Source organism: Artibeus jamaicensis, unplaced genomic scaffold, assembly GCF_021234435.1.
Source record: "Artibeus jamaicensis isolate MK-2021 breed Jamaican fruit bat unplaced genomic scaffold, CSHL_Jam_final scaffold_1964, whole genome shotgun sequence".
Lineage (NCBI taxonomy): Eukaryota > Metazoa > Chordata > Mammalia > Chiroptera > Phyllostomidae > Artibeus > Artibeus jamaicensis.
The window spans coordinates 32,630,998-32,655,724 of NW_026522030.1; the positions used below are offsets into that span (position 1 = coordinate 32,630,998).

The following is a 24,727-nucleotide window of genomic DNA, read 5'->3' on the forward strand; positions in this document are numbered from 1 at the left end:
CCTTTCACATGCCGCTCTGTCACTAGGCATTCCTGACGACAGTCTCTAGTGAGCTCTAACACCATGACTTATTACACAGGCCAGCAGGGCCCATGGTACCCAGAATGGTGAGGATGTGTTGTCTGCAATTCTCATGGCAAACTGTGTGTGGCTATTTTGGTCTGCATTCTATACAGGAGACAATGAAGTCTCCAGAGGCAAAAAGACTCACCCCAAGTTATTGCTATAATCATTTGGCTTGTTTCTCCATATCAGACTTTCACATGCATAGCTGTCCTGCTCAGACATACTTCCCCATTTCTACCCTGTAACCCCAATTCAAAAATATTGCCATGTCTATTCCTCCCTCATTAATTCTGATATTCTAGAATGTTAGTAAAAGATAAATCTATGCAGAAATATCTGGCCTCAGTCAATGCTATTTTTTGAATATGCACAACTCATTTGATTATTTTTTCTAATTTTTCAGCTAAGTTCTAAATCTGGAGTTTTAAGTTATCCAATTATTTCTGACTTATTTCCTACATATGTTAAATACTTAAGAGATTTGACCTTATTATTATTATTTTTAACCCTCACCTGGGGGTATGTTTATTGATTTTAGAGACAGTGGAAGAGAGAGGGAGAGAAACATCAGGTTACTGGCCTCCCATAAGTACCCCAACCAGAGTGTACGCCTACAACCTGGGTACATGCCCTGACCAGGGATCGAACCTACAACCTTCCTTTGGTGTACAGGATGATGCTCCAACCAACTGAGCCAGCCAACCAAGGCTGACCTTAATTTTTAAGATCAACATTATAGTTAATAAATCAGGATACAACAATAAAGGTGTGTGTACATGTATGAGATAAAAAAAGAGGAAGATTGATTTTTAGTTTTCAAGTCACTCGAGGAATTTTCACAGAAGTTCTGCTCATCATTATATGTACATGGCTCTTTTCTTCCTTTTTATCTTAAAATCACTTAGTGAAAACAAGTTCTTAAAGCTTACATTACTTGATTTATACTCTGATTTCAAGAAAGTCCAGCACATAATACTTGGGAAAAGAAGGTGAAATCAAAGGTTAATTTATAATTTCCTTTCTGATGGCTAAGAATGAGCATCAATTGACGTTAATGAGCACAGACCCAGGTAACCTGCAGTGTGAACTGTATTCCATTTTTCAAAGTTAAATGGAAGCTTCTTAATTTTAGCTGTGAAAAATACTTGCAAAAAGGATTCGGTATAAAGGAAAGCTTTTTTCCCCAGCTACTGAAACTGTTAGGTATTCATCTTCATTTAGAACAAATAGAAAAAATAAAAATGACTGGGCAATTTTACAAAATAATTTGGAACAGAAGAATAGGAAAAAAATAAATTCATGTAAAACTTTTATTTCTGATTGGGTTTAAAGTCACCCATAAAATCTGAATATTCTGCACTTCATGGCCTTTGATCCTTCCCTGTTTTTTTCCCAGTAAAAAGGGGGCAATGATCCTGCCACAGAGCAGGGAGGGAATGGTATCAGCTTCCAACTGGGTTAAATTAGTAATAATCACAATGAACAACAAGACCACATCCTATATTTAACAGTCTCAAAGCACAATGGAATAACAATATAATCATTATCGAGTGCCTACTATTTACCAGTCTCCAGCACAAATGAAAAATGCTATTTTCAGAAAGTATAAAAAATAGTCAAAACTAGACTGTGAGGTAAGTGGTGAAATAAAGGATAATGGACATAGTATGAATTTTTTGTGTATATCTAAAGAGTTTGGACTTGGTCATGAAGGGCTGGAAGATAGAGGAAAAATATGTTTAGATTTGAGTTTTCTAATAAAGAGCTCCAGGAAAAATAAATTTTTGGCTATTTTTCATACAAAAAAGAAGAAAGCTAAATGACTAATTCCAAGACACTTTCAGCTATCATAGACATTCTCTCAGTAATGATTACTCCCTTTAATCAGTCACTTTCCAAGACGCACAAATGCTACCACTCCCAGAAGGCTTTCCTCAGCTTTCTGCTTACCTCCCCCGACCACACCTCTGAACCCTCTTCCTACCGTCTGTAGCACTAGTTCACAATAGCTTATTTTTTAAAATATATGTTATTGATTATGCTATTACAGTTGTCCCATCCCCCCCGCCCTTATTCCCCTCCACCCTGCACACCCCTTCCCATCCACATTCCCCCCTTTAGTTCACGTCCATGGATCATACAGATAAATTCTTTGGCTTCTCCATGCCCCATACTATTCTTAACCTTCCCCTGTCTATTTTCTACCCACCATCTATGCTACTTATTCTCTCTACCTTTTCCCCCTGCTCTCCCTTCCCACTTCCCTGCTGATAACCCTACATGTGATCTCCATTTCTGTGGTTCTCTTGCTGTTCTAGTTTGGTTAGTTTGCTTTTGTCCTTGTTTTAGACGTGGTTGTTGATAATTGAGTTTGCTGTCATTTTACTGTACATATTTTTTATCTTCTTTTTCTTAGATAAATCCCTTTAACATTTCATATGATAAGGGCTTGGTGATGATGAACTCCTTCGACTTGACCTTATCTGAGAAGCACTTTATCTGCCCTTCCATTCTAAATGAGAGCTTTGCTGGATAGAGCAATCTTGGATGTAGGTCTTTGCCTTTCATGACTTGGAATACTTCTTTCCAGCCCCTTCTTGCCTGCAAGGTCTCTTTTGAGAAATCCGATGACAGTCTGATGGGAACTCCTTTGTAGGTGAGTGTCCCCTTATCTCTTGCTGCTTCTAGGATTCTCTCCATTTTAACCTTGGCTAATGTAATTATGATGTGCCTTGGTGTGTTCCTCCTTGGGTCCACCTTCTTTGGGACTCTCTGAGCTTCCTGGACTTCCTGAGAGTCTATTTCCTTTGCCAGATTGGAGAAGTCCTCCTTTATATTTGTTCAAATAAGTTTTCCATTTGTTTTTTGTTTTCTATCCACAGAATTTCTTACTTCAAACCTACTTTAAGGAGAAATCCCACCCTCTAAAATAATTTTGAAATAGACTTTACAGAGGGGTTTAGCTTTGGACGAGGGAGCCGCAGCCACTGCACACGGCCTCCTGAGCGACACTGGGCCGTGCATGAGATCCGGCAGCAGACGCTTCGGTTCCATGAAACACTTAGGGGAAACCAACGGTCTGCCAATCACGTCCTGCCTGATGGTTTATTATAATTGCTGTAATGTATTAGTTAGGAGACGGATCAAATATTAATTTTCTACATACCACAAGTATATTACCAGTTTCATTTTTACATGCTATTCTCCTAGGAGGTATTCAAACAATCTTTTCCGAAACTACTTTCCATGACATAAGCACTAACCTCACATAAACTACAATTATTTTCATGAATCAAAAAGTGTCTACTGCTTATGAACAATATACAGTCATGTGCCACTTAATGATGGGGATGCAGTCTGAGAAATGCACTTCTGGGCCATTAGTCTGACTATGGAGCCGTGACAGAGTGCATTTCCACCCCCCTGGATGGAGCAGCCTGCTGCTGGACTGCAGCCCGTACAGCCTGCTCTTTAACAAAACACCACGGAACCTAATCAACCACGAGAGAAAACGAGGCCATCAAGAGACATGGTAAACACAGTATGTGCGAGGTGACTGCTGGCATAACACAACACACTCTTTTCAAGTACTTTTTTTATGTGAGTAAAAAGCATACACAGTGAAGTAATGATAAAAAGTATAGTACGGTAAACACATAAACCAGGAACATAGTTTTCTATTATCATTAGTAATAGTGTAGCACATATAATTGTATGTGCTCTACTTTCATACAGCTGCAGCACAGTAGGTCTGTTTACAGCAGCGTCACCACAAGCGTGCAAGTCACACACTGTACCACGATGTCATAATGGCTGAGCCGTGACTAGGCAGCAGAAACGTTTGAGCTCCATTATAATCTTGTGTGGCCACCATCATACATGTGATCTGTTGTGGCCCAAAATGTCATTGTGACTGCATTCAAAAGAGCATCTAGGATTGTGTTCCCAATCAGAGTGTGTGATGTGACACAAGGCACGCACTCTGGAAGCCGGGTCACTCACATAAGCTACATGAACCTGCCATGAATGTTACTCTCTCCCTCTGGAAAGAAAGGGCTCCAGTAACTTTTCACTTCAGGTTCTTTCATGTAACTGAGTTAAGCACAAAGGTGGTTTATTAAAACACTAAGGGGGGCCTCAGAGTTGTGGGAGCACAGTATATTCAAGGTGAAGTGCCTCAGGATTGAGAAAAACACCCAGCTTCTCTGTAAGTAAAGACCCACTGAGAGGGAGAGGAAGAAAAACACATGTGAGTGAGTGAGAGTTTACCTGGCCTCTTCTGTCACGAGCCTGCACAGGCTTCTAAAAGCTACTGGCTGTTAGAATCCAGACCATATGGCCTATGTCATTGACCAGAACAAGGGAGGATGAGCAAGTGAACAGTACCTGGCATTTTTGGCCACCATAATGCAGCGTAGTCTTGGCTCTCCATCCAGACCCCTAAGAGACACTCCTTACACGGAAAAAAGGATTCAGATACTGAGGGACCAAAGGGATTACCCACTACCTATCTGACATGAATTTCTATAACTCAGGTGAGCATATATGTAAAAATGCTCTATGAATTCCAAAATCCTAGATGAGTTTTTATTCTCAGTCCATGGTTCTTTGGTATTTGAGAAGGTGAGATCTGAGATGATTCGGAGGGACTAATGCCAGCGGAGGAGCCAGAAAACCTGTCCTTTTCTCTCATTATCTCATGGAAAACCTATTCTGACCCTCCTGAACTCTATTTAGACTTTGATGGGTTTCTAGCCCAAGGCAAAACCAGCCACGGTTTCCTTGGGAACAAAGTTGTTCTTCACTCTACTGCCCAAATCATGTACCAAGCTTCTCAAAGCAATAGACCTGTTTACAGAAAAACCAAACGAGCAGCTCTTGTATATTGATTTTTTGAAAATTATTACAATGACACAGCACTAACTTTTCAAGTATGAACAACAGGTAGTGCTTGCCCATGTATCACTGTAAGTGTGCTTTTACACGGTATTGCTCAAAACATTCCCCCAGTGTGTAAAAGTTAATGATCATTTTATAATTCATCTAGCAGTTACTTGTCTCTCTTCCCCATACACATTTTCCCATTTCACTCCAAATATATGTGGGAAATCCATATGTGTTGTATTCATATAGATTTCAGAACCTACAAATCTTATAAGGAAAACATAAATTTAAGACATGAGTACCATTGTTAACAAACTTCTCCCTAGTCAAAGGCAAGGTAAAACTATAACAGATGTGAAGTTATGAGTACTCTGTTTCAACAAGGATGAGTTAAACATGAGTTAGTGCCCTTTATCAGAGAAATCAGTTTTACAATGGAGACTCTACCAGAAGCTCAGAGAAACACAATGGGGAAATTAGATAATGATAAATGGGACCAACTGACATAAAAACAGTAGGCATGATGATAAAATATAAAGATCAGGCATATAATTTGCAACATCTTATCTGAATGCCTTCTCATATTTGCATTGGAGTGGGAAAGATTTCAGCAAATTCAAATGAACAGTCCTACAAACACAACAGCAGGAAAAATAGGTCTTGTCCCTATACATCCATGCTGTGGAATGCGGTTCCACCAAAACAACACCACTCATATTACTCCCCACAGGAGGCTGAATAATTTAATACAAACTCAGCCTACCTATGAATTAAATACAGTTACTGTGGTATCGCTACACTGGGGAAAAACTGCAGTTAGAATACAGGGGCCTCCATTGTCCCATACAAGCTTCAAAGTGTAGAAAACAAGGAAAATGCAAACAGTTTAGATGATAAGGAGGTGCTTCTGAGAGTGTCACTCACTTTGGGGACTGCTTTTGCCTCCATTGGGATAAAAGTTCAACAAAGTCAAGTCCTCTGATTCTTAGATTTTTTTTTCCCATTCAAATCCCAGGTCCTTCTCAGATGCTCCAATACCCAACTTCCCCCAATGCTCCTTATGTGTTAAGAAAGACATGTAGATAAAAGACAAAAAATAAAACAATCAAGTGTTTTTATTTCAAATATTTTCCATTTTTGGAAAACCATTTAAAGGGACTTATTTATTTAGGAAAAAAATAAATTTTATGGAAGAGTCTGATATGCAATACAATTAACAACACAGGTCACAATTAAAACTGCTGCATAACTTGAGTTCTAGTCCGATCACCTAGTGTAAACCATGTGAACTGGTGCCAAGAGTGGGCAATTCCTAGACCCAAATGTGTGCTTCTTTCTCTGTGGATGACAACGTTGTGCCAGAGCAACCTGACATGGGCTGCTGGAGGGCTGGGGGTAATGAGTTTCGATTTAGTAATTGGGACAGGGAAGGGGATGCAGGGAGCCTGTGGAGATGGACCTTAGAGGAAAAACCAACCGAAAGCAAAAAGGTCATACAAAAATCTTTGGCAGTCAGAGAATCTCAGGCTAGGATGTCATCACACAGTATTTTATCTCCAATTCATGAAAATGCAAGTGTATTTACTAACCTATATAAATTATATGCAGAAGGTATAGGGTTGTCTAAAAATAGAATAAGGGAAACTCTTCTGACAAAGGTCAGTCTTTTCTAAAATTCATGAGATGGCAGTTTGTAATGAGAAAATGGGGATTAGGGAGATGATGGAAAAATCACAAGTAGCCCAACACTCATCTCAATTCCTTTGAGTCATTTCAGTGTTCTATAGGCAACAGAACTCACCACAAATCCCCAAAACAGGACATAAGGCCATAAACCCTCCTCAGGGAAGGAGATCTCTTGACATCCAGAGGCTCTCCTGAGGCACAGTCTTTTCCTCCTACAGAAAATCTTTCTTTCACAGTCCACTCAGCACTCTCAGGGGGTCTGTTTACATGCAGAACCATTGAGTAGCATCCCCTAGCTTAGGTAATGCCAGCCTCAAACAGTCTGTTTTTCCATGTAGAGAAATGGGAAAACTACTGACCAGCCCTCTAAGAATTAGACTAAAACTTGATCTTATTATTTCATTATTATCACCCTTAAAATAATATTAATGACATCCATATCTGTGGCATATTTATGTAGTTTCCGAAACATTGAGAGTCTGGTACTCATTCCAATTTAATTAAAAAAAAACACCTGTTTATACACTAGAATTTTTTGAGGACACCGAAACTCCAGCTTTCCCATGCCAACCTCTGATCAAATCATAACAGAAGACTTCTTTTTAACTATAAAGCTTTCCCAGTCCTGTATCTGACTTCAAGTGATGGTAATTGACCCTCTTGCTAGAGAAAGCTCTGATAAGTAGCCTCTAGTCTCACTCGGGTGGCCTTCATTTATTTCCACAGAACAACACCATGGTGAAGTCAGATCTATATCATCATTTTCTGTAAAAAATGATCTTTGTGACTTGTTCCAAGTCACATGTACACAAGGTAAAGGCAATCTCTGTGGACCCACCCCCACCCTGTGGAGAGACAGGGCCCCCAGTACCAGCACTTGGTAGAGCCGGGCTGTAGAGTGTGTACTCATCATAGTGGGGCAGCGACCTGGTATTACAGTTCTCCCAAGGTAGAAAACTGACTGAAGCATGTGCTCAACACAGGGATCCATTTGTCATCTACTTGACCACAGCGTAACAGAGCTATGAAGGTATACAGATGGCATGGGAACAAGGAGCTCAAATCCCGACTGCCACTTGGTGCCGTCAGGCACGTCCTCTGTCTAGGCATTATCTCTAACGTGGGTGGTTGTGAGCAGTAGTGAGACAACATGCAGATATGCTCATTTTATTAGCAGGTGCTTACATTGCATTCAAATATAGTCAAATAGCAAGCGGGTAGATTATAGCTGCTTTGGTTTGTTGTTTGAGTTAAACAAGGACATCGTGATGTTGATGTGGAAAGAGAGGCTCTGATAAGAACGTTTCTCCAAGGCCACAGACGGAGCGAATGACAAGGCTGGGACAGGCAGGTACCAGGCCCCATGTGACAGCGGAGCATTTTCCCCTCATCACTCTGCCTTCTTTGGTGACCTCCTCTGTGAGAACTAATCAAATACGTTCTGGTCTAAAGGACACATTTTCTATCTGTCACCTTTATTAAGGATTGCAGTTGAAATGCACATCTACCACTGATACTAAACACATACACCCATCAAGCACATTGGTACGATGGGCTTCTATTGTAATTAACTTAGTTGCTAAAATATAAAAATGTTGACATGTCTTTAGCTTGTAATAACAAAATTCTAACTTTAGTTCCTTAACTTAGAAGGCATTTGATCCGAAGAGAAGTCAAACAGAATCTAAACAGCACCCTGATAATACTGGGATGAATGATCAGCCATTTTGCAGTTTGATTATATTTTCAGCATGTTCTTTCTTCTTCTGGTATCTGTACAGAGTGTGAGGTCCATAAAACAAGGGCTGTTTTTCCCCTCAGTTTGCCTTCTTGTTCAGCATCTCACAGGAGTGTCCAATCTGGCTGATCACATTTGAAAAGTCTTGGATGCTTTGTCTAATGCTCTGCAACAACACAAGTCATACCCCAGCATTGACTTCTCAAGGTCTTCCTGCTCTAAATGTGAAGTATGTCTAGGCATAAGGAAACGGGAAAATACGAAGGTCCAAGGTAGCGGTTGGAGGAGAATATTAAAAGAGAAAGACAAATAAATACACCTGTCTGGAAACCCTGCTCAAATGCTTAATCCATTATTTAAAAAGGATGCCTGATACTTATCTCTTTCCCTTGCTGCAATTTCCATCTGCTTTAGAGGCCTCAGGAATTTGTGCTTTTTTTTTTTAAATAAGATAGTTAAATTGACACAACTATCAATTATTCATGTCAACAGTGCACTGGGTTAGCATAAATTATACCCAAATCCCATTTTAACCGATAGCATCGATCAGACCTTTTATCAAGCCTGTTACTGAGAGCCCCACGGGTGTGAGTCCCCAAACACTGGGGGAGAACAAAGGGGCCTGCTGGCCACTCTATTGTGGTCATGAGCCCGGGATAACAAACATAGCGCTTTACAAACATGAATATTTATACTTCTGGTGACAGGTATATAGAATTCTAGGTTAGATAACCATTTTCTATATTTATTGCTCTCTCATTAGAGAATAAACTGCCATTTAGACAAATCCTATTTATATACCCAAGAATTTTCTTTCTTAGAAGTGTCTAAACATTTTTTCATTTACCAAAGACACCAGGCTAAAGGCCTAACATAGCTGTCAAACATGGGCCAGTCAGGAAACATGGGGCTCCTTTATTTTGAGCAACATGAGAAAAATTCATTCACGGGACCCATATAAAGATGGGGACAGGGTTTGGGAAACCAACATGGAATAGGACAGAGTTCCGGAGTAAGTGACACTGGAACCCCTAGTTTTAAAGTGCCTTGGGGAGGAAGCAGTTATTGATACAGGCAAAGGGCAGAGCTTAAGAGGTCAGTCCTAGGGCCACCTGCCAGGAATTGTAATCTCTAGGGATGCAGGTAACCCCAAGTGCCCGGAGAAAAAGGGACCAGAGAATAAATACCCCTTCTCACCTCTTACGCATCCCACTGATCTCCTGCCTGAGCCTTCCATTAGCCAAACCCAATCAAGAACCCAGAAGGCAAGGGAGCCCATTAATGCAGTCCTGAGAAATCAGCCTTCTGGGGTACAGAGTAGGGTGAAATGTTAAAAAAAAAAGGAGTGCAACCACTATATGCAAAAACATCATTTAATAGGTCACTGCTTCAATTGGGACACATTTTGCTAATTCATCAAGATGAGCCAATTAAGGAAGATACTCATACTGTTATATTGTAAGGCCAAACTTTTTTGTCTCAAAGTAAACTGGAAATCCTCTTCTCAGGATCTGGTTTTGCCTCTGTATTCCCTAGCTTGGTAAATGTGACCGCATCCACAATAGGAAAGGTTTTATAAACGAAGTAACTCCACAGCTGCCGTGAAACCCACTGGAGGGCAGCCAGCTGGGACGAGGGAGGCTGAGGGCAGGCGTCACAGGGAACTGGCGTGAACTGCAGGGTGCGGGGAGGAGGGGGCGGGCAGAGGGGGCAGGGAATATGCAGGTGTGGCTGGTGGAAGGCTCAACAGTTGTGGCACATTCAGGGAGCTCCTCAAGTCCTGACAGACCAATAAACAAAACAGGAGAAGGAGTGGACGACATTGAACAGACAAGACCTTATAATGAGGGAGGAGTGGGGTCCTGAAGAGGCTCGTATTTTTAACAATATTATCAAAACATGAGAGGATTTTAATGTTCTTATTTTGGTTCAGAAATATCACTCAGCAGGATGGGGTGAGACTGGAGACGTGGAAGCCTTTTAGGAGATTTTTATAAGGACGCAGGTGAGAGAAGGGGGAGACTAACAGAAGGCTAGTGTGGCGCAATGGACGGGGGCTGCGTCCCTGGAGAGCTATTACAGAGGAGGACTGTCAGGATGCGATGACGGGGGGTGGGGGGGCCGTGTGGAGGGGCAGGGAGAGGGACAGCGGGCTTCCGGTCTGAGAGGACTTGTCCTATCGTACTACAACTTTTTGTGAGGCCCCAGCACCCAGATAGCATTCCCAGAGCCTAAAAGATGCTCACAATTGTTAACCTATCTCCATGTATTGATTATATTATGAACCTATATAAAAGAAATGAATTTGCTAGAACAGTCACTGCAGCTTCTTTCATGGACATACAATCCATGGCTGTTTATGAAGTGTCCTATTTTTCACAGCTGTCCATTTTGTATACGTTCAGCACCTCGTCTGTGCACTTGTAGAGACATTACATAAACACATTTGATAATTGCTGATGTGGTAACTACTATGTAGTATACTGTAGATGTTATTTTGAAAATATTTACAAAGCAAATCAGCCTCTTATAACGGTCCTATTATTTTTTTCTTAGAATGGTAGGTTTTGTCTGATCTACTGAGCTATAAGGTAATTTTATCTTAACATATTTGGCTAAATCCTATGTATGATAAAATAACGCTTCTACATTAAGAAGTATTAAGGTCATAGAGATAAAAGTCTTCCATCTAAAGTGTTCTATTTTTCTCTCAGATTGAATTCAAATATTTCCATATAATTGGAAATCACTTGTCTTGGAACACCCACTCTCAACAATAGCCCTCACCTACAGGAATAAGAAAGACGGGACACATACACTTCATTTTCTGCGACATGGCAACATTCTTAAGACCAGAGATTCTGTGTGAAAGCAGACTAAAGAACCACCCTGGCTAAGCCTTCCTATAAACAGAGATAAGAAAGAAAATAAAAAATCCATTCCTCTTGGAAAATGAGTCTTTAACCTATGGGTTGGTTTATTTTGAAAAGGAATTAGATTCTGGGCCCATACGTGACACACTCAAAATAGGATGCTGTGGTCTCATCTCCTACTAAACGTGTTGCTATGACTTTTAAGCAGAGGGAACATTTAACAAGAAGCAACCTAGGGAAGGGACCATCTAATTCAGGCGTCAATAATTCATCTCTCAGAAATGGGAGTAGTGGAATGAAATGCCAGGAGGCTGTTCCATTTAGAGAGAGGCATTTTCGGTCTGAAGCCTAGAACAACGCAGTCTGCTTCATTCAGAAAGCTGATATGAATGGCGGCAAAGTGGAATTGGGGGACTAGTTGTATGGTCTCCTCTAATAATTCTGTGTCTTTAGTATCGGTTATTTAGGTCTGATGCATGACCATTTGGGGACTTGGAAAAGTGACAAGAAAGGGATTTTTATAACTCTTATACTTCAGAGGTGGTTACCTTCAACCCAAAGCTTTGGCACTAGAAATGTAATCATGTAAGTCTATGAGAAGTGATTTACATTCCGTTTTAGTACTGGGAACGCTTCAGGTGTTTCTTACAGCTTCTTACTAAGTCATCTCTCAATCAACCCATTAATCTCCCATCCAAGTACTAACCAGGCCCGACCATGCTTAGCTTCCGAGATCAGACGAGATCAGGCATGTTTAGGGTAGTATGGCTATCGACCCAATCAACCATCAGTTAGTAGTCTCTTATTTCACCATTGCACCCCTCAGCATTTAGCACAGCATCATCATTCACAAAGTGGGGTATCAATGAACACCTGTTGAATGAATGAACAAATGCCACCCCATAGGAAATAATTTCAAATACACTCTGACGCCTCCTGCTCAGATAGTACCATGAGGAGGCACTTGCATAGCCAGTGCCTCAACTTCCTTATTCTGATGATAATTAGAAATTCTTCCTCTTTACTACTTTACATCAAATTCAAGGACTCATGCTCTGCTGAGGGAGGTGGGAAAATGGAATGAATGAAAAGCAGATTTATTGTAGACAACAAATCATAGCTCACAGCCTGTAAAGGAACAAAGACCTAACAGAAGCTTTAACCATGGTAAAAAAAATAAAAAGACCTCCAAGTCAAACATTAAATATTAATTGTTCGCATACATATGTATTTTGATGTAATTATAAATTTAACCCCTTATTTATCAAGGACTGGATAGAGGAATAAAACACAATTGTAATAACAGCTATAATTCTCTACCATCTATTATGCAGTCAGCAGTATGCTTGGTGTTTTACATACTTTATTGCTACCCCTTAGAAGTATTGTTATGCACATGTTAGAGATTTAAACAGTACTAAAGCTCAGAGCAGTTAGGCCCAAAGACTATAAAGCTAATGAAGGAGAACCATGGCAAGTTGACTCTTCTAAACCACAAACCCAGTCTTATTCCCTGATACCAAGTGATCTCTCTTCAAACAGAATTATCTGTCTATGGAGCCATGCTTAAACACAGGTCCACCAACCTTACCTATAGTTGTGATGTAACAGAGAGAAGGTATTTTAACCCTAAATGTCTGAACACATGCTTATGGTTGGCCAATAAAAAAAATCAGGCAGCATTACTGAGAAGAGGTAAAGGGACATCTGATGCTCCAGGCGACTGCTCACTGTCACAAAACAGAGTTACACAGTGCTGGGGCAGCACCTCTGAAAATGCCATGTTCCACTCTCAAGACTACAAACCTAAGCTCTCATCTGGGAGAATTCCTGTGTCTCCCAATAACCAGACTCACACCATACTCAATGCGCCATGGACAATGTTTAGAATGGGTCGAAATGGGATACACCAGAACACCTGGGGTGAGCAGACCCCTGGGATACTCCTTAACAAAGGTCTTGGGGAGTGGCCAGGTGTGCAAGGAACCCTCACAAAGGATACAGTTTTTCAAAGGCGGACTGTAAAAGCCATCAAAGCCAGTACTCAAAGAATTGTCTTTACATGTAGACTTTGTGGTTGGCAAAGTCAGTCACAGGTGAGACCCCCCTGGGAGCACAGTCAGCATCACCGCTGAGGGCTTCAGTGTGAACACGCAGCACATGGAGACTCAGAGAACCGACTGGACAGCGACACCACATTCTCATTTTCTACCTGAGGGCCTCCTGTTCCTCCACTTCCTGTACAAGGACACTTTGGGTGTAAACATGATCTAGACCTTCTCATAGGTTTTCTGTTTCTTCTTTCTTTATATAAATGTTGACGGGGTACATTTAGCTAACAGCCCTGGTCTGTATGGCCCAGTTGGGTGGAGTGTCTTCTGTAAACTGAAAGGCCGTGGTTGTTTCCTGGTTAGGGCGCATGGCTGGGTTGTGGGTTTGGTCCTGGTTGGGGTGCACGCAGGAGGCAACAGATGGAGGTTTCCCTCCCTCTCTCTCTCCCTTCCTTCCCTTCTAAAATCAATAAGCATGTACTCAAGTGAGGACTAAAAAAATTTAGCTCATGGATATAGTAGTCAATTCTGCTACATTGCTTGCCTTAAAAAGCACATTTTTTGATTAATACATCTAAGCAATCAATCAACAATGGCTGATGTATAAGAGAATAATTTGAACATAATGTGAAATTTGCATTGGTTTATACACAATTTTGTCCCCCAAGCTCTAGGCAAATGTAGAAAACACACGCTGCTGTACTAAGCCCTGTACAAACACTACACAGACACACCACGCTCCACACCAAACAGGAGCACAGTGGTCCGTACCTCCCACGTCGGGCCGCTACCTCCCATGTGACTTCAGATCCCCCTCCCATTTCGGAGTAGCTTGCGTGCTGCCAGGCTTCCGAAGGCCATCCTGGTGGAGTCCTTCCCTCTGCTTAATTGCCCCTATTTCCTCCCAGTCTCCTTTGTCATCTTCCTCTCTATTCTCTGTTCTTCACAAAATTTAAATCTTTACATTTTTTTCCTATTAATTCTTTAACTTTTGCACACAGAAGCACAGGCATGTGAGGAGGGGTAGCTGAGCTAATGGGCACACTCTTCCACAAAGCTCAGATCTTTTGCAGGTGGAGGGTTGCAGAGATTGTAGTTTTATATGTTTCTTCGTCACTTTACATGGATAGAATTGGGATTGTTTTTAACCATTTGTGTATGTGTCCCTGATGAAGTTCTTCAGCGCGGAGCTCCAACTCCATTTGCTTATTCCTCCATGGTTTTAGACTTTGCAGAGAGCAAGTATTTTTTAGAATGTATATGTCATGTTATAGCAGAATAGACCATATATTGATATTTATTAGCAATGACTTTATTGAAGCTTCAAGTTTCTTCTTCAGTGTTTCATGCTAACTTGCAAAGTTAGGTTAAATACATTAGAGCTCAGTGTCTCAAATTTATAATCCTTTGTGTGAAATTCACCACAACTTTAAACAGTGTAATCTAGACAGCAACGACCAGGTCCAAAAGCAAAGTACCCAGTTTAACTTAGTTCCCTTTCTCTTTAGAAAGTTCTAGAAAATTCTATCAATATGTTAATTTGCAGATTAATGCTTTCATCACTAAATCTGCTCTATAATATTTACTCAATTGTTAATATTAATAATCAGCATATTTTCCACAGAATTTTTTTGAGACTCCCTGGTAGACAGTAAAAAGGAAAAAGAGGGAAAAATCCCATGTGCAGTCACAATTATGTAGGTCATATAATTTTATCTAAACTTATTGACTCAATTAAATAGTACTAGCTGAGAAACTTTTCCCTATGGAAAAAATACAGGCTGGAAACAGGACATAACAAATAGGCACAACTCCACTCTTGAAGACTCTGCAATCCTGAACTAAAACATGCAAATAAAAATTCAAGTGATAATATCTAAATCACTGCATTATGGCTGAAGGAGCTTTGCAGTCAAAGGAAAAAAAGTTAATGGGATCTAGAGATTAGAAATATCCATAACCTTTAAAAAACATATCATTGTAAGCAAGAAATCCCATTTTCATTTACTTCTTGGAGAATGTTAAGATAATCTACCTTATCGGAGAGATGTGCATTTTCAATTGCTTCCACAAAAGCTACTGTACTAACTGGAAAGTGTAAATGTGCCTAAATGAGTTTCTATGGCTCTTGACTGTGGAGATAAGAAACTCATCCTGCACGCAGCAAGCCTTATAAGTATTTCAGGTGTATTAGTGGGAAACACCATCGCTACAGGGAAGGGGAGAGGAAACAGACCTCAAGTACAGTATTCAATCGAATCTGTTGAATGCAACAAAGAACTCTTTGGGGGGATACTTTGTTTGCCTCTCCCTTTAAGTAACCCCTACCTAAATAAACGGGTCACAGGTCAATAACCACTCCAAAGGCAATGTTCCCCAGCTCTGCTCTCAAAATTGGGAAATGTTGAGCCATTCTCTTGAGTGTTCTCTCTTTCTCTCCAAAGTGATTCTTACTGTGTGGGCCACTCCTTTTTATTACCCAGAAGCTTCAATGGAAAGACGCTTATCTTGAAGCAATTTAGAGATCATTTGTTACCCAGTATTTCCAAGAAAAAAAGGATTTTCCTCAGCAAAAGCAGAAAGCAAGGCTCCTTGCCAAGCACATGCCAGCCACCCCTCCCTTGGGCCTTACTTGTTCTCATTGCTTGCATCGTAACGAGGCATGGGGTCCAAGTCATTCCCATTCACGTCACAACTGGCCAGCGCATCCTATGGTCACAGAGGAGAGCGAGAGAAAGAGACAGACAGTCATTAATTAGCCATTAACCTGAAAGCTCATGCATTCTTAAATACATTTCTGCAAAAGAGTAATTAGATTAAATAATACATTCCTGGTTCAGTGGTGTCAGGAAGCCTTGTTCAGTAATAATCAGTGTCGCATTTTCTTCCCCCTTTAGGGTGGAGGAATACTCTCCACAGACCGAAGAAGTGCCCAGTCCACTCCTGCCAGCACATTTTTCTCTTAGACCTTGAACTGGTCTCTCATGCAATTGCTTCAAATATATCCCCAATTACCATCTTTTCTCCATGGACTTTCTATCTTTATTTCTTCAGTGTCAAATACTTTATAATTAAAACACTTTTTAAGATAAAAATCATTCACAAATAATCAGCAGGGCAATTAAAAGTCAGTATTAGAAATTTATTGTATCAGCTATCTTAGCCTCTCTATTAGGCGACATATGGCTGGTTTCAAATGTTTTATCTACGATGAAAGAACCTACAATTCAGCCTTGTTCCTAATATCAATGGCCTCGTGCACCAATCAGAACAATGAACAAAGTTTTATTCTCTGCCAGGGTTCAAAACCAGGAAAAAATATCTGAAAGCAAATTTACATCCCCATCCATGGAAGTAATTTGGGGTGTTTTGAATTTTCTGATACTTTATGGTAATTCCTGATTTTAGTTTTAGTGAAAGTGAAGGTTATCTTTGTTTTCTATCTTTACCAAAGGCTCTGTTTCTGAAAACACTTGATGGTACATAGAGTCTGAAATGTTTGGGGGGGGGGGAAATATGCAATTCCTTTATACGCAACGTATAAAGGTAGTAAGTCCCCGCTTCCTGTACTGAGGGGGCCCCGCAGCCCTCCTACGTGGTCACGTGTGCACAGGGAGTGCAGCGGGTGCACCTCACTAATTTTACTGATACGGAAACAGAGGCCTAGACAGGTTAAGAAACTTGGCCGGAGGCATGAAATAAACCACCCGTGGGACCCAGGCCGTCTGACACCCCTTCCACTGTGCTTTTCTGTCCTCTTCATGGCTCTGACATTAGGAGAACTGAGAGGGTACCAGTACTGTTAATTACGAAGATAAATTCTGGAATGTTCTTTTGAGGAGGGAAGAAAATGAAAAAAAGTAAAAAATGCAATCACAATTAGGTTAAAGCTATTTGTAGTCTATCAGATTCTCTTTGGATGCAGTGGGGGGGCAGGAATGCCCCACGTGGACAGCACTGTGTATGACAAGGACTTCTTTGCTAGGACATAGGCAGCCCCACGTCTGTCCTGTATGTGGCCTGGGATAACTCATTTCAGTCTTCAGGCCTCATTCCCTACCCTATCCAATGACACGGCTGAACTCGAGTTCCTTTTTAACCTTAAAATTCCATGCTGTGAAGAGATACAAGTTTATACGAGTGTACTTAGACACAGGGCGAGAGTGACCACTCTGATGTTTTGTTCAAGTGACAACTAAGTGAACTTCCAGTTCTTTTTCTTTCTCTTCTTTTTAAACCTTAGGGAAAACCACTGAATTTAGGGGGGAATCATCTCAAGTAAAAATTCACTTGTAAAGTTTTTTTGCTCAAGTTTTGAAATGAGGAAGAGTGGGTGATGCTGGGTGTGCCTTGTGAAGGAAGGTCCTCGCCGTGAGAAACATGGGTGACGGTGGCAGGCAGTGGCAGTTTCTGATGTGCCAAAAGCGATTGGGAAGCACTGTATTTGCAAAGATAAAATGGAGTGTCTTCAGGTTTGAATGACAAAAGCAAAATTAATTCACAAGAAATGAAGTGTCGCTGAATGAGACTGAACAAATGAGAAAGACTGGAGGAAAGAGATGGCCATTTCTACCCAAGTGGTCTTGTCACAAGCATGAAAGTGCCTGAAGTTAAGGTGGGTTTGCAGTGACATTAGTGTTTCTGGGCGGCAACAACGGGCAACAGGAAAGAAGGCAGAGGAGAGGTCAGGAGACGTGGCTGTGAGCGGGATCCACCAGAAGTGTGTTAGGCTCTGACAAAAATCAGGGAGTGGTTATTTGCAGACAATAGGAAGTCACTGCCGGCTCATTAGTAACAAAGGAAATACTTTAGGGAGAACACCAAGGTGTCAGAAAACACAAATTTGGAGCAGGCAGAGAATGGCACATTAGGAAATAATCACAGCACTTTTCATGCAACTTAGGGAGGAGAAGCCAGGGATGGATTGTTCTGGAGAGCAGAAGACGGGGCGGGGGGGCTACTGGCATATGCCCAGGATTCCCAAACAGTGAATGGCACTGTGGTAGAGGGGACCCAGAGGCCCCTGGAGCAAAGGATCACAGTGTCCGGGAACAGGTTATCCCCTCAGCCCCCGACGTGGCCACTGGATATTAAGACCACAGTGTTCAATGGAAGTACTGAGTTTCAGCACGTTTGGTTGTTCTGTGACCTTGGGCTCATTTTATGTTCTCCCTGAGTCCTGGAATTGTAATGCCTGTGACAGGCATTACAAAGAAAAAGAATTCACAGATTCCTAAGGATCATTACTGTCCTTTAAAAAAGGAGAGAAATAGACCGACACAGAATAACTTGACAAAAGTTCCAAGTACACTTTTCTCCCTAAAAGAAACAGCACTGCCCAGCTATGTGGATGAGCTGGGGAGAAGGGCGGTTGGTAGCAGGTGGTGTGAGTGCTGGGGTTTCTGCTTCCTTACCACGTGCTATCTGTTGTCAGGACATCCGAGGCACTCTGAAGCTGACGCATTTATCTCATGCTTCCTGGATTCTAAGTGCATCTCTTAAAAGACTGGAGCAACACACAGAGACTACTGGACCTGTTTGCTGCATTTGTCAGTAGTTTTCCCCCTTTCTGATAATTCTACCACAAGGTCCCTTGCTTTCAAGGAGGCAAGGCATTCCGATCACAGCAAACACTCACGTAGTTCTGCATCAGATCCGGATGGGTTCTCTCGATGCCATCGTCCAGGATGGTGACCACGATGTTCTTCCCTGTGTAGCCTCTCTTCCAGGCTCCTTCAATGTTCATGTCTGACTGGCAGGGATGCGTGTTGTCACTGCAGTGCTGAAGGGGGAAGGGGGGAATTGGACATTGCAGATTACTAAATAGTAAGGAGGAGGGAGAATCACCTACTTGTTAAGATAATACATTTAAAACCAACAGCAATTTGGTGGACTGCCAGAGTAGAAGCATGGGTCTCTAGCACAGTAACAGGAGAAGGCAGGAAGGACAGATGTGAGAAAAGCAATAGAAATCTCTTCTGCCACCTCTGTCTTGTTCTAATACCATTGATCCTTTGGAAAAACATAATACAATAAAGTATATTTCGACAGCAGAATAATGGATGCACATTTTATTGTTAGCAGGTATTAATGGCACACAAAAAGTCATCACAGCTTTTCATTTACAAATCCACACAAGGTGACTGAAGTGCACACACTTTATCATTCCAGCTGCCTATAAGCCAACCCAGCTACAGACGAGGACCAATTTAGGAAGCGTTTGCACAGTGTCAACCAGAGGTGTACTGCTATGAGAAACCCATGAACAGCAACAACAAAAAGATTTTTTAATCTTCTGTCAAATTAACAATGGCTATTGTACCATAGTTTGTAGTAGGAAGATACTCATTCGGCACTATCTTTGAGAAGGATAGTTTGTAGCTGGGAACGGTGACACACACAGGAAAACATGTGAGGGGGAGGGGTGGGCTGTAGAAACATGGAACCTTAGCTCATCATGTGTTGTAATTGCATTCTGCAATATCGAGAAATGAATTCATCAGCAGCAATTCTGGATGTAATTTATTAACATTAATAACCCACACAATTATTACTTCTAAGTCCATCTCTTCAAAATATTCCTCTGAGCAGTGCTGATTTTTAGCTTAAGACTTAGCAGAGAAACAAAGGGAAGGAGATGTACTGCAGCACAATGCCACAGTGACAGGAGCCACCCCAGGTCTTTCACCATTCACTATTCTCTTCCTGCTCTGTGACAGCTCAGTACATCGGGACACAAGCTTTGTATGTGCTAAGCATAATACAAAGAGACCTGACTGCCAAAGATTCATCCAACACATACTTTACTGAGCACCTACTACATGCTGGCACTGGCGGGGAACAAGGCAAGATGAGGTCCCCATCCTAAAGATATCTCAAAAGGGGTGACAGGAATAATAAACAAGACCATTCAGAGCACTCCTTGTGCTTTAAAGGAATTCAACAAGGTAACAGGACGGTGAATGCTGAGGGGTCGGACTAGGCTACCTGAGGTGGGATTGTCAGAAAAAGTGGAATGTAAGCTGAGGCAATGACTGATGGGAAAGAGCCAGTCTGCCCGAGGGCCTGGAGACCAGTGCCTTGGAAGAGGACATAACAAATGCAGTGGCCAAAAGGTGGGAAACAACTCAGCACACTGCAGAAACAGAAAAGTGGGGTATTGCTGAAACTCTGTGAATGAGGGAGAGAATGACATGCAAGGCAGCAAATCAGAACACAAAGTGAGATCTGATTATCCAGGGCTTGGTAGCCATGACTTGGCTTTCATCTGCAATGCAACCTGAACGGCAGCTTGTCTCTTTCCAAACTTCATCACTCAAAATCAAATGCTAACTAGCAACAGATACCTCTAATGCTCCCCAACAAAAATTTATTACTGTGTTCTCCAAATGAGGCTGTCTTTTGTTGAATATTATAAACACACTTGACTAGGATTCATTCTAACAAAATGTGAACCTATTTTTCACCACAGATAATATCTAGAAAATACGGGCTTATATATTTGATGGATATTTGTATCTTTTTCTCACCTTCTTGACTTTTGTCTGACACTTGGGGCCCTGCAGACACACACCCATACTATTACTACACTGACCCAAATTCCACTCTTCCCATCATTCCCCAGGTTTTGGTAGCTGAGGACCTACCCGCTCCTAAAGCTGTCTCATGTTCTTCAGCCCGTTCATGTTTCATCTTTTTCCTGAACTTAGGGACAGACACACACACACATACGCCCTCTGTTCTACACATACAGCCCCTACTCACTGAAGTCCACCGAACTTCTTGCATATGAATTCTGTATTGATTGTAAGCCCTCAGAAGACTATGCATTAAACCAAGTCTAAGTAGGATCTCAGTAAATATTAGCTGATTGATTGCATGCCAGAAAAGTGGCCATATCCCCAACTTTATTTCCAGGTTCATAACTGCCACTGTACACGGTGCTCTGACCTCATCAGAGATCTCTACCCAGCTAATGCTGGGTTAACCGAGATGATCATGAAAGAAACAGTAAATATTTCCAAATGCCTGTGTCTTTCAGAAGTCTCACTCTAGCTGAGATTGAATTTGGGCCCTCTCCTCACCAAATGCTTTAACACAAAGCAATCCTGACAGGTTCCATTTCCTTTTTTTCTTTTTCCAAACCTGCTCCGGCCACCTGTGGTATCGTTTCTGATGTGCAATAATGTTAATGTGGCCACAAGAGGTGGGCCAGAGGAAGGAAACGCACAGGAAGTGGGTGCCCCACAAATGGGACAACCATCCTGGAGTGGAGGGATGCTGCCTGAAATTGTCATTATGAAAACTGAAGAAAACCAGCCGTCTATGGAAAACACATGTGTTAAAAGTGGAGCAATTAGGTTTCTCTCTTCCAAGTCTGCTTCTGGGGAATCTGACTTTACCATTAAATATTTATGTCCTATCCTTTTTTTCCTTCTCTTCATCCACCAACATGGTATTGGTGGAAGGGGAAGAAGGGGGAATATCCAATCGATACTCTCTCACTTGGATAATCTATTATTGTGAGTAGCCCAAAGGTCAAAGGAGGAAAAATACACTCAGAGCCTGAGGTATTTCTTGCAAAAGACTAATAAGGTCAGAGGACCCTCAAATCAGAACTCTAAGTCCTGAATATGAACCTTAGATTTTATCCATATTTCAAGTGGTCTGGGCTTCCAAACTTGTTTTTTAATATAGTTGTTTCATATGCCCAAGTATCTAAAGAGGAAGGACTGTGGAAAATATTGATGCCAGTCAACACAGACCAAAGAGAGGAATGAAATAATCATTTCCTTGACTGTCTGACAGAAACAATCTTTACACTGGGCTCTGTTCACTTGACAAGAATCTGTATAATACCATCACCCAGAGGCAAAAGAAACGCAAACACAGTCAACAGTGTTGAGAAGATCTCCACCAGAGCTGGGGCTACAGACAAGTTTCTGGAACTGTGTTACTGCGTATATAGTCCACAGACTGGTGTGGGGCCAGTCAGAAATGTGCAGCATCATGGCAGCTGATGAAAAATACATTATCTACACAGTACATGCCAGATAAATAATGTACTGTATCTCAGTGATGGCACAGGCACAGAGGACTACTGAGAAACAACACAAAATGGAAAATAGCTGCAGAAAGAAGGGATCCCACTTAGATCTCCCATGACCTCGGCCATAAAAGCTCATATTCTCTTTAGGAATGAAGTTTTAGAGAAAATGTTCCGTGAGTTCTAGAAAGGGCCTTTCTCATACTAGGATTGAGCTGCTCTGCTTATAAACCATTCTGGGTGTGCCCCCTTCTCTTGCATCTCCCTCAACAACGTATCACAGTGTTTCCTCAATGAAAGAACAGTTTATACCCCAAATATACACCTTCGTTATATTTTCACTGTCATTTTCTTCCACCCTGGAGGGTGCAGCTTCAATGTCATTCTTTTTAAATTTCTCCAAGTTCTGAGCACTTTATATGCTGCCAATAGCCTGCCTGTATACTGAAAACATCTGTTGTTCATTGTTATTAATACAGTGGCTCAGAAGCCTGCATCGCTGACTATACAATGTTCATAAGAAAGCAGAATTAAATACATAAGAAATCTGTTTTATAGACAGATTCAGAAACAAGCCAGTCAACTTAGCAGAGTCTATAAATGCTTGAAATTCTTTATAAAATTTGGAGTCCAAGAGTTCTAAGAAACTGCAAAGAAATAAAACTGATACTCCCTTAAGTGAAAATATAATTGACATCTACTAGATCCTTCCCATGGCCAAGTCCTGCACTAGTTTGTTTACACGGACGAGCTTTATTTAAGACTCTGAACAACTATTTGACAGAGGTACTTTTGCCATCTCTTTTTAATCTCCTTGAAAGAGATAAAGAAAATAAGTTTCTTCTTTTGGTGGCTTTGCTTGTGCATTTGGTACTTTTTGCAGATGGTGGACACAGGACAAAGTGTACAAATGTCTGTTATAAGGTTGTGCACCTGACAGTTACATAATGTTATTAATCAATGGTGCCCTACTAATGTGGGTGGGAGGGGGTTTTCAGGGCAGGGGGCAGTAAAGGGGGGGAAATGGGACAATAGCAATAGCATAATCAATAAAATATATTTAAAAATTTTAAAAGAAGGTAAGACTTAATCAGCCTAGGGAACCTTTCAGAATTCAAACAGCTGGTCAACAGTTGAACACCAGACCACAGAGCTATAAAAACATCTGTGAAAAGGCTTACAGAAGAGCAAAACACATGCAAATTCAAATGAGTAGATAAGGAGTAGACATTGGGTAATACAGCGTCAGTAAAAAAAACTCAAGGAGTAGACATTTCAGTGGCTTGTGCATCCAGGTGACCAAGTGAAATACTCTTGGATAAGGCTTTGGAGGCCTTCTAATTTCTCCTCATTCCAGTTATAACTCAACTTTTAGAAAATCACCACCTTTCTATGTGACTAGTTTCAGTGCCAGGGCATTCACATCTTTACTAGAGCCAACGATGTGTTGGTAAACCAGTTCTTCAAAGAAAGAAAAAGTCCCTTATTTATAGTCTTTGTTCATTTTCATGGTGTAAATACTCACATCATGGCCAATTTTAAACAACCACGCTCACAAAATTCTTGACTGTGTAACAATAAGCTTTCATGAGCTGTTAGAAGGCAGATCCAGCATACCACGGTGAACAGCTCACTCCATTGTTAGTCTTGCTCCACTTCTGATGAAGTCATTCCTTCCAATGGGTCTGACATCTGCTCCTCAGTACTTGGGAGCCTCTGGGAAGTATCTGGGCTTAGTTCTCCCCTTCACAGTTTCAGACGATAGTTTCACTTCCTCTTGCTTTTATTGGGAGATCTCTCTAACTTTTCTAAGGGCCTAAAGAAATTGGACTTAGAGCTTTTGTGGGACCATAAGCTGAAGGGCACTCCACAGAATGCAAAAGTAGATTCTGTGACTATAAAACTAAAGATGATTTCACAGATTTTTGAAAATCTAATTAAGGTAGGGAAGTTCTAAGATATTCGCTATTATATTTATGGGGCAATTTGATGGACTTCTTACCCTTTGTTATCACACATTTGAAAACTAAGACACCTGTGGCCAAAATAGACCCAATGTCTAATTATTCAAGGATATTATTCAATTTGTGGGTTTTCCAGAAATCCCAAGATAGCCCAATATGTTTCAGGAACACCAAATTATCAGCATTAGTAGCAAAGGACACCAGCTAGGAGAATTGGGCAGGGAGATGTTTAAATCCCACCTCTGCTACTTTCCAGCTGTATGACTTCATCAAATTACCTAAATTCTTAAAGCCTGATCTGTATAGTTTGAATGCAGAGACTTGCCATAAAGATTAAAGAAGGTAAAGGATATAAGAAACGACTGCTGTTATTGTGGTCGTATTGTTGTTGATGACAGCACATTCATAGTGGCACATGT

General features: G+C 41.2%; 1 protein-coding gene across 4 annotated transcripts in view; it reads right to left on the bottom strand.

The window, feature by feature from the left end:
• The window catches only part of PCSK5 (proprotein convertase subtilisin/kexin type 5), a 419,085-nt gene that overhangs the window by 281,545 nt on the left and 112,813 nt on the right, over positions 1-24,727 (bottom strand). For all 4 annotated transcript variants that reach the window (XM_053656428.1, XM_053656427.1, XM_053656429.1 and 1 more), the window contains 2 exons: positions 18,937-19,080; positions 15,931-16,007 (listed from right to left, as the gene is read on the bottom strand). In XM_053656428.1, the coding sequence (XP_053512403.1) occupies positions 15,931-16,007; positions 18,937-19,080 (221 nt within the window). The remainder of the gene's footprint in view (positions 1-15,930; positions 16,008-18,936; positions 19,081-24,727) is intronic.